Source organism: Bos mutus, chromosome 4 (genome assembly GCF_027580195.1).
Source record: "Bos mutus isolate GX-2022 chromosome 4, NWIPB_WYAK_1.1, whole genome shotgun sequence".
NCBI lineage: Eukaryota > Metazoa > Chordata > Mammalia > Artiodactyla > Bovidae > Bos > Bos mutus.
This window is the reverse complement of record NC_091620.1, coordinates 92,174,236-92,193,087: the sequence shown is the minus strand read 5'-3', so window position 1 is coordinate 92,193,087 and position 18,852 is coordinate 92,174,236. Positions and strand designations below refer to the sequence as shown.

At 35.1% G+C, this 18,852-nt stretch overlaps 1 protein-coding gene across 3 annotated transcripts in view; it reads right to left on the bottom strand.

The window, feature by feature from the left end:
* Window positions 1-323: 323 nt before the first annotated feature.
* Window positions 324-18,852, bottom strand: part of SNX13 (sorting nexin 13) — a 146,002-nt gene continuing 127,473 nt past the window's right edge. For all 3 annotated transcript variants that reach the window (XM_070369758.1, XM_070369760.1, XM_070369761.1), the window contains 6 exons: window positions 15,180-15,341; window positions 13,628-13,699; window positions 9,499-9,644; window positions 9,163-9,231; window positions 7,217-7,329; window positions 324-3,812 (listed from right to left, as the gene is read on the bottom strand). In XM_070369758.1, coding sequence (XP_070225859.1) covers window positions 3,565-3,812; window positions 7,217-7,329; window positions 9,163-9,231; window positions 9,499-9,644; window positions 13,628-13,699; window positions 15,180-15,341 — 810 coding nt within the window. In that variant the 3' untranslated portion in view covers window positions 324-3,564. The remainder of the gene's footprint in view (window positions 3,813-7,216; window positions 7,330-9,162; window positions 9,232-9,498; window positions 9,645-13,627; window positions 13,700-15,179; window positions 15,342-18,852) is intronic.

Genomic DNA, 18,852 nt, shown 5'->3' with positions numbered 1-18,852 from the left:
GGTCAAACAAAAATTGTTAACAGATTACTTATAGGTCTTTCTCTTTATGGGAAAATTATAATTTTGTATGTAGGGAAGAATGAAGTTTCTTTAATGCTGAGGTACTAAATTACTTGCCCCATGAAAGGAAAAAGTAAATTCAGTTTGTTGTAGTAAGTCAGTAATCACCCAGTAGTTTATCCATCAACCTAGGACTTGAGTTGCTTGATTTCCAAACTGAAAAGAAAGCAAAATACACACAGATGCTAAAGGTAAGACAACTGAACAAGCACTTTTTAAAAGTAATAAAAATACATCACTATGAAATAAAATTCAACAAAAAGGTTTGTTAATACTTTATTAGTATTTTCTAATGGACAAAACATAATGCAAACCAAATAAAATTTTAAATCTTTTTAGTTCAATAAAAATAACTGACATTCTGATTGCTGTTTCTTCTTTGTTAAAGAAGTATTGATAGAATAGTTAGGCACACAGTTGACACTTATTGTACAATGATATGCACAAGTTATCTTTAAACAATTGTAATCCTAAAATGTGCTCTTTATATTTTTCCCTTGTAATACAGGAGCCATGCTCCTATAAGCAAAATTTACTAATAACAAAAGAATTTTACAAGGAGTGACAAAACGACTTTTAAAACAAGTCCTTAAATAAAAGGATGCAGCAACAACGGAATGTTAAGTTGTTGGGTTAAGAAGACAGTTTAACTAGATCTCAAAACATTAAAAATTCATTTATTTTACAATTACTCAAATACACATGCATTAAATGAAAATATTGCACAAATTAAAATTTTAGATTGTGAAATTTTATATTGTTCTTAAATTTTTAAAAATTGGTACACTTTCTAGTAGCACTTAACTGTTTGATTTTTTTCCAAACACCCGCAGCAGAAACTTAGAATGAAGGAACTGCTATATTCAAGAAAGTTTTAAATGTTTTTTAAAATAAAAATTAAGGCTAACCAAGTGCATCCATTGGTCAATGGCACAATTGTTTTCAGCAACTATTCAGAAAACCCTAATCACAGGAAATGCCCATCTTAGTATTATATTTAAATCATACAATCAATTTTTTAGAGGAATGAACTGTAAGTTAGTAGTGATGGTTTCTAAATAGTTTATGTTACCTGAAAAATCAGAAAAACTCAAATAAAGAATGATTAATTTTGAAGGTTCTTGCCTAAAGGCACCACTGACTTAAAAACACATTCAAAAATCAAATATCAGAAGACATAAAGCCTCTTCCTGTATATATTCATATATGCAATAAATGCATTAAATGTAGTAACTTCATTAAACATAGTACACTGTACTTGACTTATGGGTTAAATATTTTACACACAGCTCGACCAAATCACTCAAAAAGTATATCTAATTTTAGCATGACCACAGCTTTCTCTGATGTAAAACAGAGATGTGCAAAGAGAAGATGCACAACCGTTTACATAGACTACCATTTGACATTTCTGCTTCTGAAATATAAACTCTTTTAAACAAAAATTATTTTAAAAACCCACTTACTCTTAATAGTTTTTGGTATGACTGCAGTTATCTTGCAGGGCTTCATGAAAATCTGCAATACTGCATGACCTTTCCCTGGTTGATGGCCAGCGTTCCTCACATTATCTAGAAATGCTTTTTCACATGTACACAGTAGACTCTTACATGAATTCTGTTTACTCTTAATATTTACTTATGTCAAAAATATACTGGAAATGGGCAGGGGTGTATCTTAAAATCATTGCACTTATGGCCATGCTGATGCTTCCTACAGACATGTTTCACATGTTTCTTCTAAAGCCTGGGGCAGGAAGATACATTGAGAAGAAATATTATTTCTTCCACCAGAGTCAATAAAGATCTTTTCTCATTTGGAAGTTTAAATGAAAGGGATTTATGTAATTCTGAAGACATGCAACACAGGCTGAATATATGCAAACTCTAAGTATGCATAACAGCATTGTTAATAAATATGATCATTATCATAAAGCTTTAGAGGAAGGCTTTATTCTATCAGGCTTTGCTTCATAAGTAGGATCTCAGCAAGAACAAGACAATAACATCTTGTCCCAATCTTAAAACTCCCAAACAACTGGGATACCAATACTCTGTCCCTTTATCCTAAGCACCCGGAAGTTCTTTTAACACCAGCATCTTGGCTCAGTGGTCTGATAAATAGCTTCACTATTATAAGGTTTTAGTGTTAAATATTTTTAAAACAAAAAACGCTGAGACACCCAAACACTTAGTGGAAGTTAAACTATGCAGAAGTCCTACATATAAAACATATGAAGACTTCCAAGATGGACAAATGGAGACTGAGAAAACGAAAGGAAATGCAGAAGCTCCAAAACTGGAAAAGGTATTTTGTTGTTGGTATAAAATTATTTTAGGGACTTAAATGTATACACCAAGGGGTTTTGCCAACTTGCTTTATTTAGTAGAATTTTACATTATGCAAAATATAAATAAAAGCATATTTTAAAAAATATTATAGTTCTGTTTTCATTATTTCTTTTCATATATGTACACTGTAATAGAGTTAGGAATTTGTATGTTTACATACAACTTATAAGCTCATTTAATCCTTTGATTTGCTATTTTTGCAATCACCTAACGTATGTCTAGATCACACAATTTAAAATTATCATAGAGTAACTTTCAGGAGTACTTTTTTTAAATTTCCATATTTTAAGAAGTATTTGGCAGTTCCTTCAACAAATTCTAACCCCTATTATATAATCAGTAATCTCTTAAAGAAAGCTGTAATAACTTCAAAACTTAAGAGCCACCATATGCTTCTTTTTGCACACAGAATGCCAAAATAAAACTTAATTATGAGTACCATAAGAGCAAAATAGAGCCCTTAAGACATAGAAGAATTACTTAAAATCTGTTTTCTACCAATGAATAACAAATCCAATCAAACTTTGGTTGTGACTGGTTTTATTTTACATTAGGTTCTTATGTCATGAAAACAAAAGTGTAATTTGGATATGTCACTTCATACTTTAAGGGCATTCTGTCATTTTCCTTAGACCTGAAACAGATGTTTCAAAGATCATTCACCTGGCTAATCTACACTGTATCAAAATTCCGACAAAGATATATAAAACCATTATGCAAAACAAACCCCTCCAAACAGTACATTGCACGGTTTCCCACTGTTAAACAAATTAGCCAATTTGTCTGTGAACCATTGTTTTGTGCTTTCCTTAGCTCTCATATATACACTCTGGCACTTTGTCATTGCTGGAGAATGCTGATTAGTTTGAAACGGAAGAGACCAATGTCATCCTTGCTTGAGCTGTAGGCAGTATCCTCTCAGTGTTGCAAAAATATGCACCAAATCATTTAAGACACAGAAATCTCTCTTGGTACAAGTGGCTGGATTATAGACAATGATGAGAAGAATGGCAGTCATATGGATGTATTAATAATCTATTCTGAGACACTAAAAGACTGGTGCAGACACAACAGTATATGAGTTAAGCCCCAGAAGATCCGTCCATACCATTAGTCCTGGACAAAATGAACACCAGTTTCAGAGATTGGAGTGTCACCTTTTCTGTAAAGAAGGCGCTTGAGTAGTTTGAAGTTTCTGTTTATATTTTTGCATCTGCTTTGACCGTGAATGCAGTTTGTTGAAAAGTTCACGGAATTTATACTGTGGAAATAAGGTTTCCAAAAAGCCTTCCAAAAAGACATAAACCATTCTCCTATTTAACTGGTTGTGCTGAAACATTTCAAAAACACGAAGAATACCTTTCCGTGTTGTCTCAGCTCCAATAATGTGCTTCAGTTCATCTAAATAAGGGGAGGGGAAATAAACACAATTCATTATTCAAAGGAAATACAAAAGTATTCTAAGTTAAAACATGTAAAGTACACATTTGAGTGACTGATAAATAGCCAGTATTCAGAGAATGACCTTAATATAAGTTTAATAACTGACTTAAAACTTACATACATCAAAAGTATGGACACACTTGTATGGTATTGGGAGACAATACAAACAACAGAAAAAGCAGAACCCAGACTCAGAAATCCCAAATTAAGTGTTTTAATCTTGTCCCTAATGTCACTCAGCTGTGTCAGACTCTTTGTGACCCCACGGATGGCAGACCACCAGGCTCCTCTGTCTGTGGGATTTTCCAGGCAAGAATACTTGAGTGGGTTGCCATTTCCACCTCTATGGGATATTCCCAATACAGGGATAGAACCCACGTCTCCTGTGTCTCCTGCATTGGCAGGTCGGATTATTTACCACTGAGCCATCTGGGAAGCCCTGTCCCTTAATACCTATATAACTCACCCACCCTGAGTTTCTTTCCTCATCTGTAAAATGGGAATTTATAATAACCAATATCATTATTACTGTGAGAATTTATAAAGCTTTGATGAGATAAAGTGAAAAGTGATCTGTAAACTCTAAAACACTATAAAAATATTCTCCATCTAATGCACAATGAGAAATACTACAAACAAATGCGGAAACTTGATCTCTGATTTAAAAAAACTTGCAACACACTAACAGTGCATTGGCAGGATCTGATTGGTACAAACAGATAAAGGATTTAAGAACATGAATAAGGAAATGAGCACCAAGTGTGGAAAACATACAAACAAATGGGGTGGAACAATTTGGCTCCGTTTTAGGATTCCTGTAAAAGAAAGTGGTGAAAAGAATGGAAAACTGACAGTGCTCCAACTGGCAGGGTGAGCACACTTGGAGTTCACTCACAGGCAACATGAAGTTACTAGAGACACCTGAGTGTGGGAACATCATGTAGGATCATTCTTAATTATTTATAAACAGGGCCCCCAAAACAACACTTTATTGCTTTCAAAAGAAACATGCAACTCCTAAAAAGTATGTTTCTAACTAGGGTACAATAAAATTTTAAGCAAATAGTTTTAAATTCACTAAAAAACAGGTGAGGAATTCTGTACATACAAAAATACTTATTTTTATATCTTTCCTCACTTCCTTCAAGTCTTCATGTAAGTGTCATCCACTCACAACTGCAACTCACCTGTCACTTCCATTTTCCTGCACTATCTGTCTCCTCGGCTCTTAGCACTATCCAATATACTGTGCTTCATCTATTTCTTTTGTATGTCTTCTGTGTCCCCCTAGTAGAATGTAAACTCTAAGGAGGCAACGATCAGTGTAAAGAATAGTGTCTAGCTCATGAAATGCTCTCAATAAATATTCATCGTATAAATGCATTAAGATTTCTTTCTACTCCATAACTGAGTACATCTAAAGCACCATCCGGTTTATTCTAAAAGTATATGAATATCCTAGGCTACTGTTTCTCTTTATTTTTCTAAAATGTTATTCCTGTAACTTGCTTTTTATCTCCAAACGCAAAAGTATAGTCTATAGAGTGGAATAAAAAGCCATGTGGCAAACATCCAATTTAATGGACAGAAGAGAAAGTTGATTAAAATCTACAATGAAAATTTAGTTTAAAGAAAAACAAAATTATAGGAAAAGAAATAGATGATACTGAAAACGTAAATATTTTTCTATTCCCTACATCCATAATTAAAATGTGGAGAAGAGATATCTAGGTATTTTAAAAGACATTTATCACCATAGGAGAAATCAATCACCCAACTAAACAAAACTTCTCTTACTGAGAGAAGACAAATGGACAAAGTAAATCTAAGTTAGTGAGATAGTAGAGTTCTAAATTAATTCATATTACACCAAAAGAATGCCACCATGTATACTTTCTTTAGGATCATGTTTTAGCAGAGATTAAGCATGTTTCAAAGGCATTCTTTGAGAAAATGTGTTTGTTCTCTTAAACAGAACAAATATTCTTTCTGAAAACCTCATACTTCATTATCATTATACTTTATTATTAGCCCTTTCATCTGTCATGGGCTTCCCTGATAGCTCAGTTGGTAAAGAATCTGCCTGCAATTCAGGAGACCCTTGTTTGATTTCTGGGTTGGAGAGATCCCCTGGAGAAGGGAAAAGCTACCCACTCCCGTATTCTTGGGCTTCCCTTGTGGCTCAGCTGGTAAAGAATCCACCTGCAATGCAGGAGACCTGGGTTCGATCCCTGGGTTGGGGACATCCCTTGGAGAAGGGAAAGGCTACACATTCCAGTATTCTAGCCTGGAGAATTCCAGGGACTGTATAGTCCACGGAGTCACAAAGAATCAGACACGACTGAGTGACTTTCACTGTCATCTGTCACAGATTTTATCATCAACTTTATTCTTAAAATGTTTCAAGACAGCAAAGTGAAGCGGTTCAAGTATAATTTTTATTGAAGTGGTTGAATACAGTGGTTTCAAGAACTCAAAGCTAAGTCAGACTTCCAATACTCACTCCTTAAACCTCGGGTGTGTGTGTTTTAGTTGCTCAGTCATGTCCAACTCTTTGGGACCCTGTGGACTATAGCCCACCAGGCTCCTCTGTCCATAGAATTCCCCATGGAGTAACTATAGCACACCAGGCTCCCCTGTCTATGGAATTCTCCCAGGCACGAATACTGGAGTAGGTGGCCATTGTCTTCTCCAAGGGATCTTCCCAATCCAGGGATCGAACTCCAGTCTCCTGCACTGCAGGCAGACTCTTTACCATCTATTCCAAGGTAGATGCCAGGCAATCTACCTTGGGTATTTACACTTAACCCCTTTGAGGTGATTTTTTCCCTCATATTTAAATCTGTGATGTTAACAGTTTCCTAGGCTTTATAATATTGTTATATTAGTGTGTGTGTGTGTGTGTGTGTGTGTGTGTGTTAGTTGCTTGGTCGTGTCTGACTCTTTGCAACCCCATAGACCATAGCACAACAGGCCCCTCTGTCCATGGGATTCTCCAGGCAAGAACACTGGAGTGGGTTGTCATTTCCTTCTCCAAAAGGAACTATAGAAAGAAAGAAAAGAAAGTGAAGTCGCTCAGTTGTGTCCGACTCTTTGTGACCTCATGGACTATAGCCTACCAGGCTCCTCCATCCATGGCATTTTCCAGGCAAGAGTACTGGAGTGGGGTGCCATTTTCTTCTCCAATACTGTTATGAAGATTAGTTAAATATATATGAGAAATAAGTAGCACAATGCCTCCTGGTATATAAGCCATCAAATTGATGTTATTATAGTCAAAAGGCAGCTAAATTTGGCATGCTTAATGCACGCCATAAATTCGGAAGTACAAATTGAGATTTATGCTAAAAATGTTCACTTACCTGGCATAATTGAAAGTAATTTAGTTTTTCCTGCGACTCTTGTTCTCATTCGAATACCTTTATCTCTGCACGGGATAGTCTCGGCTAAAATGCCATTTGGCCAAAAGGCATCTCTATTTAAGAAGATTAAATAAATTTTGTAAACATTTTCATTTTCTAATGATACAAGTTGGTAAAATTATCCCAATTTTCTACAGAAAACATAAATGCAAAGAGAAAAAGGAAACATTTCTGAAATTCTATTTAGGTGTGATATTCAACAGATAGTAACTAAGTGCAGGGTTTACACAAGAAAAAAATAACAAAAGTATGCCCTGGAGTAACTGCATCCATATCTTACAGCTGTGTTGATTACAATGTTTCTTTCACCTATATAATCCACTCTTCTTTACTTTATAGTGTGCTGATTACTGTTCCCTAGTTCTTCAAGCCAAAGAGAGGAATTAAGCACAATAACTAAGCTTCTACCTGGGGATCTGGTCTCAGAGAGAGCCTGCGAGAACAGTTCTTAACTGACTGCCCATTAGAAACACCTGGGAGTTTTAAACACTATGTCCAGGCCTTCCACCAGATGCATTAAGTCAGACCCTGCAAATGCGACCTAAGGATCAGTACTTTTTAAAGCTGTTCAAGTGATTCCAATGTGCCCTCCAGAGGAACAACATTTACACACCCTGAAACAGAATGAACATGCCAGGGAACGCAGTCCAGCTTTTAGAAACAATATGGTACAGTGATGAGAAACTCAGCTTCAGATTAGAGAAACTTGTTTCCCCAACTTTCTAGCACATGAGCCTTTGGGCAAGCTGCTGAACTTCTCAAATTCTCAATTTCTTTGTAACAAAATGGAAACAAAAAACCCTATCTCATAAAGGAGGATAAAATCAGAAACTGGCCATAGTAAAGTAGTTGCTGCTGCTGCTGCTGCTAAGTCGCTTCAGTCGTGTCCGACTCTGTGCGACCCCATAGACGGAAGCCCATCAGGCTCCCCCGTCCCTGGGATTCTCCAGGCAAGAACACTGGAGTGGGTTGCCATTTCCTTCTCCAATGCATGAAAGTGAAAAGTGAAAGTGAAGTTGCTCAGTCGTGTCTGACTCTTAGCGACCCCATGGACTGCAGCCTTCCAGGCTCCTCCATCCATGGGATTTTCCAGGCAAGAGTACTGGAGTGGGGTGCCATTGCCTTCTCCAAGAAAAGTAGTTGGATGGTGCCAAATATTGTACGCTATTCATAGCTGCCTTCTTGTTTCTGTTACTTCAAAGGACATGATGCCATGCATATTTGTGTTCTGCTTATCTCTCACTGTTAGAAAAGATGTTTATTTCTCTGCCGTTCCCTGAAGGGACTGAATCTTACCTCTCAGTCACCAGTTAAGAGGGCTAGACACAGAGAAGGGGCTGAGAATATTTTTGGAGAATCGATATATGAACTGGAGTATCACTGCTCTTAATTTGAACCTTTTCAGAGGTTCTAAATAAAACCTCTAAATAAAAGAGCCTAAATAAAAATAAATAAAAGGGTCTAAATAAAAATTTAGACCATGGTCAGAGACAAACAAATTTCTAAAATATCTCACTTAAAATCAAAGTTAGCAACCACAACTGAGAAAAATTAATCTCCAAAACTAGGTAATCTGATTATATGACCATGCCATGTATATACTAGTACTTCAATTATTTTAAAGCCACATTACTGTGATAAAATGTAGCCTAAGATCTAAAAGATTTTTCATTTACAATTTTTTTTTCTATTCTGGTTCTAAAGAAAACAAAGATTAACAGGTGCAAGGGATAAACGTTTATTATAATTTTTACAAGTCTTTTTGGTCATCAGTGATGATTAAAACCAATGTTATGGCCAGAAAGAAAAGGAACGCGATAAAAGTTAGCGATAACAATGTTCAACTCTGTGCTACCTGCAGGAAGTGACTGTGTCTTAAGATATACCTGAAACGTTTCACTAAGTCAGCTACTTGCTCCGGTGAGGTCATCCAATCAACATGGTCAACTATTTTTCTGAAAGTAAAGAAATTTAAATAAGTATGGTCAAAATTTTAGAAGGTAAATCAAATAAAGAAACATTACTTCTTTCATGGAGTAAGCAACTTAATTTGTGTGTAGATTGTCTCTGATAGCAACAGAATGCTTCAATAACCTTCTTCAAAGGCCCACAGAAAGAAATTCCCCTACAAAAGTTTGGGCAATCTACTTCTAAAAGTAAAAGTTGAAAAGCTAAGTAAGATCAGCCCTAAGTAGTTTGTTGTTTTTTTAAAAAAGTGGTACCTATTAATAGTATCACCATATGTAGCTCTTATAAGTTGTTGAAGTAGGTTTTTGATATTCCTTCGCAACCACTGATTTCTCTCTTTTAAGTCGAATACTTCATCCATGAGAAGCAGCATTACCCTAAGTGGAATATTATCATCCACCTGAGAAAATAAAGGGAAGAAATGAGATATATTTATTTGAGTTATCTATCTCTTGTGAATGGCTAATTTTGTTGCTTTTACCAAATGATTACTACTATTTACAGGTTGGAGAACAAGTTATACTATAGCTTTTATAACTGACTTTTTATTCTAATTCAGCAAAAAATACTTTTTTTTTTTTTTTTAGAGCTTCTCCATCTTTGGCTGCAAAGAATATAATCAATCTGATTTTGGTGTTGACCATCTGGTGATGTCCATGTGTATAGTCTTCTCTTGTGTTGTTGGAAGAGGGTGTTTGTTATGACCAGTGCATTTTTTTGGCAAAACTCTTAGTCTTTGCCCTCCTTCATTCCGTATTCCAAGGCCATATTTGCCTGTTACTCCAGGTGTTTCTTGACTTCCTAATCATCCCAGACCAGGGATCAAACCCATGTCTCCTGAATTGGCAGGCGGATTCTTATTCACTGCAACACCAGAGGAGTCAGCTGATACTGTGCCTTGATTACTGTAGATTTATAGTAAATCTTGAAGTAGGGTGAGTTCTACATAATTTTTTTTTCTTCTTCAGTATTGTCTTAACTATTCTAAGGGTTTTTCCTTTCTATATGAATGCTAGAATCAGAATCTGTTTCTCTGTATTTACAAAATGGCTTGCTGGGATTTTGAGTGGATTACATTTAATCTATAGATCAAGTTGGGAGGACTTGACATCTTAATAATATTGAAACTTCCAATTCATGAACACAGAATATTTCCCTATCCATTACCTAAGGGTGGAAAAATTCTTGTATAGCCTAAACTTAAAAAAAAAAAAAAATCCTGAAAAGCCAAGTTCTAGGTCTCTAAGTTTAAGGCTTTGGGTCTGATCCACATGCTGTATAAAATCCATCTCAAAGGTGTATATCATGTCTTTACCATTTTCTAAACCATAGTTTCCTTCAACTAGAACTCACTGATTTATCTCTGAATGCTTCAACAGACTAGATTTATTTACTTGATTGAAGTACTTTACAGACTTTTCCTATAGGCTTTTAAAATGCTAATCATTTCCCCCTGAGACCTCTGCCTTTTGCTGGACCCTCATCTTTTTTTTTTTAATTTTATTTTATTTTTAAACTTTATATAATTGTATTAGTTTTGCCAAACATCAAAATGAATCCGCCACAGGTATACATGTGTTCCCCATCCTAGACCCTCCTCCCTCCTCCCTCCCCATACCATCCCTCTGGGTTGTCCCAGTGCACCAGCCCCAAGCATCCAGTATCGTGCATCGAACCTGGACTGGCATCTCGTTTCCTACATGATATTTTACGTGTTTCAATGTCATTCTCCCAAATCTTCCCACCCTCTCCCTCTCCCTCTCCCACAGAGTCCATAAGACTGTTCTATACATCAGTGTCTCTTTTGCTGTCTCGTACACCAGGTTATTGTTACCATCTTTCTTAATTCCATATATATGTGTTAGTATACTGTATTGATGTTTTTCCTTCTGGCTTACTTCACTCTGTATAATAGGCTCCAGTTTCATCCACCTCATTAGAACTGATTCAAATGTATTCTTTTTAATGGCTGAGTAATAATCCATTGTGTATATGTACCACAGCTTTCTTATCCATTCATCTGCTGATGGACATCTAGGTTGCTTCCATGTCCTGGCTATTATAAACAGTGCTGCGATGAACATTGGGGTACACGTGTCTCTTTCCCTTGGCTAATTTTGTTGCTTTTACCAAATGATTACTACTATTTACAGGTTGGAGAACAAGTTATACTATAGCTTTTATAACTGACTTTTTATTCTAATTCAGCAAAAAATACTTTTAACATCTGTTTTGACAGAAAACAGAATTAAACAAATCTACAATGATGAGTAAACCCCAAAGCTGCAATGGAAAAACCTTCTCCAAGTGGATTCATGATGACCTTAGGTTTGGGACCTTTTAGTAGAGTCTCTGTCAGTTTGTAACACATGCTAGCTAGCCCCTCTGCCTATTCTATGGAGCAGCTTTTTCTAAAGGACAAAATATTCTCAACGTTTCTTTTTATTGAATAGAACAAAATAAAATCTACACAGAACATTTTGCTTTGCTTGGTTAGTGAGTTGTACATATTAGGTATTCTCACAATAAAGAACCTGAAATAAAATCCAGTACACAGCTAACATTACAAAAGTCGACTAAATTACTAGAATTTTCTTTTAATTTTTAACAAGTAAAAATTTGTACACTTTCATCATGGGAATATTCAATTATGATATAAAAAGTAAAGAAAGACAATGAGAATCCTTTGATGTGGAAATATATAGATAAAACCCAGAAAGGTGCAGATCTAGAACTGCAACAAAACTGCATAATTGCTAGTAACTTTATAATTCTTTGATCACTAAGCTACTCTTTTCTATTTCCTCATCAGTGTTGTAATTTGAATACTGAGAAAACAGCAAGAGTCATTCATTTTTCACTGTGTTGTAAACATTTTCTTAAGTGTGCCTTCTCTTTACATATCAAGTTCATGGCTTATCTACTCTCAACACTGCTCTATTCTCTGATCAAGTATATTCATAAGTTTAGTGCCACATAACAATTCTAATAAATTATAAACACTTACTAAAAGTATAATGTTATGGATATTATAACAGTACAACACATAATAAACATTCTTGAAAAAACAAAAATATTATCTTTGTTTAAGACAGTTTTACTGTAAAGAAATCCAATGAGAAACTGAAGGGGGATAATTATAACTTTAAAATAAATCTGCATAATAGAACAGAATATAAAGCACAGACTCAAATATATAAAATAATTTAACTTGTAACAAGGGAGAAACATACACTGGGGAAAGCAGGCCTTCTCAGTAAATAGTGCTTAGGTCAACTGGACTCCTACATCATTCTACACACAACAATTAATCCTGATGAATGGCAAATCTAAGTTTTGGCATGGTAAAGGAAAACGATGTTTGAGGAAAAGCATAGGAGAACATCTATGTGACCCTGCAGTAAACACAGATCATACATAGAGAATAAAAGCACACAAAGTGGAAGATACTTACAAGAGACAAATACTTGTATCTGACAAATAACCGATACTCAGATTATACAATGTACTCCTACTAATCAAAGACAAAGACAGACAGCCAAGCCAACAGAAAAATGGGGGAAAGGACTAGACATATAAGACGGGACACTCCAATGGACAATAGGCTTATGAAAAGAGGTTCACAATTTTAACAGTCATCAGAGAAATGTAAATCCATATGAGATACAACAACCAGGATGGCTAAAATTAAAAAGGCGTGACATAAACATATTGAATTCTGGCAGGCTGTGAACCTCTGAAATTCTCATGCATTGCTGATGGTAATGTAAGTGGTACAAAGAGTGTGGAAAACTATTTGAGAGTATCTACTAAAACTGAATATATTTGTAACCTCTGACCAAGCAATTCCATTTCTGGGTACAGAGAGAAATGCGTACATATTTATTTAATCAAAAGATATGTACCCAAATGTTTATAGGAGTACTGTTCATAACATAGCAAATAAATTGTATTATATTTACAAAATGTGGTACTGTAAGGCCACAAGAATGAAGAAACCACAATCACACAGAACAACATGGAAGACTACCACAATGCTGAAGAAAAAAAGCCAGACTGAAAGGAGCACATGCCTCACAGTTTCATCTACATAAAGTATAACAGCAGGGCAGAAGTCAGGATAGTGATTATCCTTGGCAGGGGAGCGGACAGTGACAGGAAGAAAGCAGTAGGGGCTTTCTGGGGTACTGGCAACGTTCTGCTTCTTGTTTATAGTGCTGGTTACTTGGGTATGTTCAGTTTCTAAGAATTCATCAAACTTAATGATTAAAATATGAGTACATTAATAACATACACATATTATACTTCATTAAAAAGTTAAAAAGATCTGCACAGTATGATTTGAATTCCGACTGACTGCTACCAAAACAAAAATTAACTCACAGTATCATCAAGTTGAGCTGAAACTCGACAATGTTCAGGATCTGAATCAGTCTTCGGAATTAAAGGAGGAACCTAGTATTAAAAAAAAAAAAAAGAACAAAGTAAACACACTAAAGCAGAAAATGAAAGAACACAAGATAATAAACTGAAACAAGTGTCAAATATAATAAAGAGCACTTGATTCTGGGGACAATAGATAAACAAAATTTAGAGAGCATTAACAAAGTATTAACAATCTAAAATTAAAAAACGAATATAAACTTTGTAAAGTTTAAAAAAAAAAAAAAAACGAATATAAAAGTGTAATTATTTCATTATCAACAGATTGTTTTCCTTTAAAAAAAAAAGGATTCATTTTGAGTTGGAAGGAGATATTAGTCATTCAAACCTCCATGTTTTTTAGAATTTAAAGCTAAGAAATGTTAAATGATTTAAAGACAAAAGTGAATAGCAAAGAGAATAGAACTGCAATCTTTCTTCTTCTATCATAAAGAGCCTTGCAGTATGTTAACAGGCTGAAAGAAACTAATTAACTAATTGTTACACAATGTAAGCTATCAAGAAGAGGGACAGAAAGACCAGTGCTAGCTGGTAATCATTTCTCAGTATAGGAAGGACCACCAAGATCACCTGTTATAACCCCTGCATGTACCGGTCAGGAAAAAGAAGAATGCAAAAGTTCAGTGACTTCTGTATGAAGTCATATGGGTAGTTACCGGCAGAAGCAGCACCAGACAACCCTCCCTTCAGTTAGTGCACTGCCCCACGATTAGAAATTCAGATGGAGCATCAAGAAGATATGAGAGTTGACAGAAGAGTATGATTTACACACACTGTATTTTAGGAATTGTCTCTTACAATAAATAAATTCTATCTGTGTTTATATATATTTCCTCTTCATGGAAACATGATCTAACAAATATAAAGTTCTAATACCTACATGATTTCTTTCATAGTCTTGATTATAACTGTAAACAACTAGGTCGAAATTATTTTTTAAAATGTACATTAGGAAGCAAAAAACTACTTGATTCACCAGTATCCACTACCAGTATAAAGAAAATGCTTCCAAGCAAACTCCTCTGTTCCTCTCACAGGTATCTACATACTAAGGATTGATGATGTTGAAAGACTCTTCCTCCCTTTCATCTCGTGAATCTTAATCGTGTGACTCAGGAGAAATTTATGCTTGCTGATGAATACTAATATAATTTACACAATAGCATGTACCTGTTTTGCTATAAATTTTAACATTATAGAATAAATATGCTATAATGGAATAAAACAGTACAAAGAATGTTAACTTCATTAATTTTCAATGTGCTTTAAATTAATTTTTAAATTGTACTGCAATAGAGACTGAGAAGTGAGTGCATTTTACAGTATCCACTTCTGATAATTAATTCTCTTTAGCTTTTTAATTCTTTATGAGACTACGTGTCTAGAGAGCTTTGGACTTACAAAGAGAAATAAGGTAAACCTAAGCAGGAGCTCAGTAAATCTTAGTTGACCTAAAAATCATTTCCTTCAGACATTACTGAAAACATCTTACCTTGAAAAATGATTGCCTTATATCTTGACCTAATCTTTCTGACATTTTGCCCATGTTGTCTGACATTTTAGTCATTCCCTCTGCCAAGCTATCAGGAAGGGATTTGACTGCATTTGAAACATTCCTCATAGAATTTCGAAGTGGATTTACAAAAGTGTCCATCTAAAGGGAAAAAGATATTATATCATGACTTCACTGTATCAAGTTTATTATTCAACTGAGAAGCCTCAGAAAACCAAGTGCCACACACAAAAGGTGTAATAACTTTCCAGTCTATAATAACTCATTGCCTTTTAAAAGTACGAAACTGTTGTCTTCAGAGTGTCTTTAAAATGTATTTTCAGACACAAATATACAAGTGATATATTTACTGGAAGAAAATGAAAATAAACCTTGGGTTGCCTTCTTACTAAGCAAACCTCTGAAAAAAATGAAGAGTTTTCCCAAACGGAAACTTATCCAAGTATAAACAGCCACAACATACTTCTGCCGTGATTCAAGGCAACAATGACAGATATTCTGAGCAATACTGAAAAGTAAATGAGCAGATACAATAAACAAACAGAAAGCTCAAAGAACTAAGATTTATTTAACAAAGTAGTTTTTAGGATAGGTTTCATGCTCAATTAGAATCTATGGAAGGAATCTGGAATCTATTAGGAAAAAGAAAAGCTGTAAATCAGACATGCAAGCCATATTTTACTAAGGCAGAATAGAAAAACCGTAAAGAAAATATGCTAAGAGATATATAAAGAAATAATCTCAGAGGGATAGGAAGCTTTAAAATTGACATTCTGACTGTAATAGATGCCAGATAGTTTCAATTAAGAAAGGGAGAGCCATCTAATAAAGAACCCAAAGATACATATGGATCTTGATTTTTAACAGATAAAAACAAACAAAACGAAAGAAAGAGAGAAGGAGGGAGGGAGAGGAGGAGGAAAGGAAGGAAAGGAGAAAATAAAAACCAGACAACAAACCAAAGTCAAACAATACTAAGAATATTTTCCAGAAAGTGTTGAATCTTATAAAAACTACCATAGAAACAAATTATGTTCCATGCAGGAAGAAAAAAAAATAGCAATCATAGCAAAAAACACTGAACCCCACTATTTAAGAAACACAACGTTAATAGATATTAATAAGATAAAAGTATTTAATATGCTTTCAGGATTTCCAACAAGAAAACCAGAAAAGGTGAAATAGGTACTGTACTAAACAATAACAACAAAAGGGAATTTCAAGATAACTGTAAAAGTGTCAATAATTCTCTGGCTTAAGCAAGGACAACAGTCTTACAGATATGCTTGCTGGAAAATACAACCTGTAGGAAGGACACTGTCACAGTACAACAAATTCACAGTAGAACCAAAGGTGACAAATGAGGAAGAAAGGCTTGAAAATCGCTACCACTGAAGAGATACAGAGATTAAAAAGAGTAACAAGAAGAAGTTAACCATCGTGTGTGCATGTGTACTTGTGTGTAAAATTATATATACATATATATATTTGGGTGAAAAATTATAATATATATGTATGTGTGTAATTCTAATTCTATATACAATAGTAATTTTCAGTTAACCAGAACAGTGTGTTCAAATTGGTCAGGACATTACTTCTATACTGACACTACTGCCACGTGTATTAGAACACAAGAATTCTTAAGAGAGATAAACATGAGAATACCACACTTAAAATGTACAACTTTAGGAAAAATGGCCACCATTCAACCAAGTTTTAATGTTCACAGATAAGGTAGAATTTCAGAAGCAAAAAGGCATGAATTTCACTTGAATCTATAACTTACATTAAAAATTGTTTGAACACCATCAAAAGTACTTTAGAATTTTATATATCTTACACTTCATAGTGGAAACATGGGTTCAGCTAATACAATCTTAAGTTGGTTAAATGAATACAACCTCAATTGCTATCCAGGCTTGAGGCTATGCTATGCTAATTGCTTCAGTCATGTCCAACTTTTTGTGACCCCATGGACAGTAGCCCACCAGGCATCTCTGTCCATGGAATTTTCCAGGCAAGAATACTGGAGTCGATTGCCACGCCCTCCTTCAGGGGATCTTCCCCCACCAGGGATCAAATCCACATTTCTTATGCCTGCTGCATTGGCAGGCAGGTTCTTTACCACTAGTGCCTCCCGGGAAGCCCAGGCATGAGGCTAACTACCACTAATACTCTTTCAAAATAAGAGAACTTAAATCTACACCATGAGTTACATCATAATTAAAAATAGTTGTCTGAGCACCAATCCTAGATCTTCAGAATCCATTTCCCTTTTTGTTCCTGTTTTTTCACCCTCCAATTTCTGAGGGTAAAGCTTAAACATCTGTATTGGCAGTGCAAAGTGGAGGGAGCAAAGGAGCATGGAAAAACTTTTACACATGATTATGTCTCTCAACCATAAAAAAAGTAGAATTTTAGAAGCATAAAATCAGTCTATCACAATCTAATATTTCCAGAAGCAAGATTTGTCCTAAAACAGATGTTTAAAGCAAAAAAAAAAAAAAAAAAAAGACAATTGCAAATTACCAAGCAGATGAGTAAATTATTGACTGCCTGCAAAAGTGTACACTTAGCCTGACTTAACTAGATGTTACCTATTCAATTGTCACCTCAGTTATTTGTATCAGTTAAAAATGCAAACAAGGGAATTTGAATTTAAATTTAGGTCCCTACCTACAGCTTAAAAATGCCATTACACTATGATAAAAAAAAAAAAAAAAACTGGAAAGATACTGTGTGCATAGAGGAAGACTACTTGTCTATTACTTCTTCTAGGAACTGGCCCATAAATTTTGAAAAGCTAGGCAAATTGTGTGACCAAGATAATGTGTTATAAAGTATTATTTCTCAAACTCTGATTCAGTTCAGTTCAGTTGTTCAGTCGTGGCCCACTCTGTGACCCCATGAACTGCAGCATGCCAGGCCTCCCTGTCCACCCAAACCCATGTCCATGGATGGTGATGCCATCCAACCATCTCATCCTCTGTTGTCCCTTTCTCCTCCTGCCCTCAATCCTTCCCAGTATCAGGGTCTTTTCAAATGAGTCAGCTCTTCGCATCAGATGGCCAAAGCACTGGAGTTTCAGCTTCAACATCAGTCCTTCCAATGAACCTCCAGGACTGATCTCCTTTAGGATGGACTGGTTGCATCTCCTTGCAGTCCAAGGGACTCTCAGTCTTCTCCAACATGATTAGCCAGTGATAAAATGTTTGTAGATTATTTTCTCTAATAGCTATTTAATTTCCAGTGAAATACAATAAAGGAAAATATTATACTACAATTTATCCAAAAAGGAAATGTAGCTGAAAAATCCTCTTGATATTCATGAAAATTATCCCAACAATCTGAAAGAGGTCAAGATGAACTTAGTAATTATTAATATGATTTATGAAAATGTATGTTACTATGGAGTCCCAGAAGTGACTCAAAAGTATTTTTAGACTCTAGTAGTAATTTTTTTAAAAAGTGACATGCAACTATTTGGAGATAAACACATACATATATACATACACACACATACGCACATGCTACTGTAGGGTGGCAAAAAAGAAAATGCCTACATTTAATATAATACTCAAACCAGTCAATCCTGGAGGAAATCAACCCTGAATATCACTGGAAGGACTGATGCTGAAGCCGAAGCTCCAAT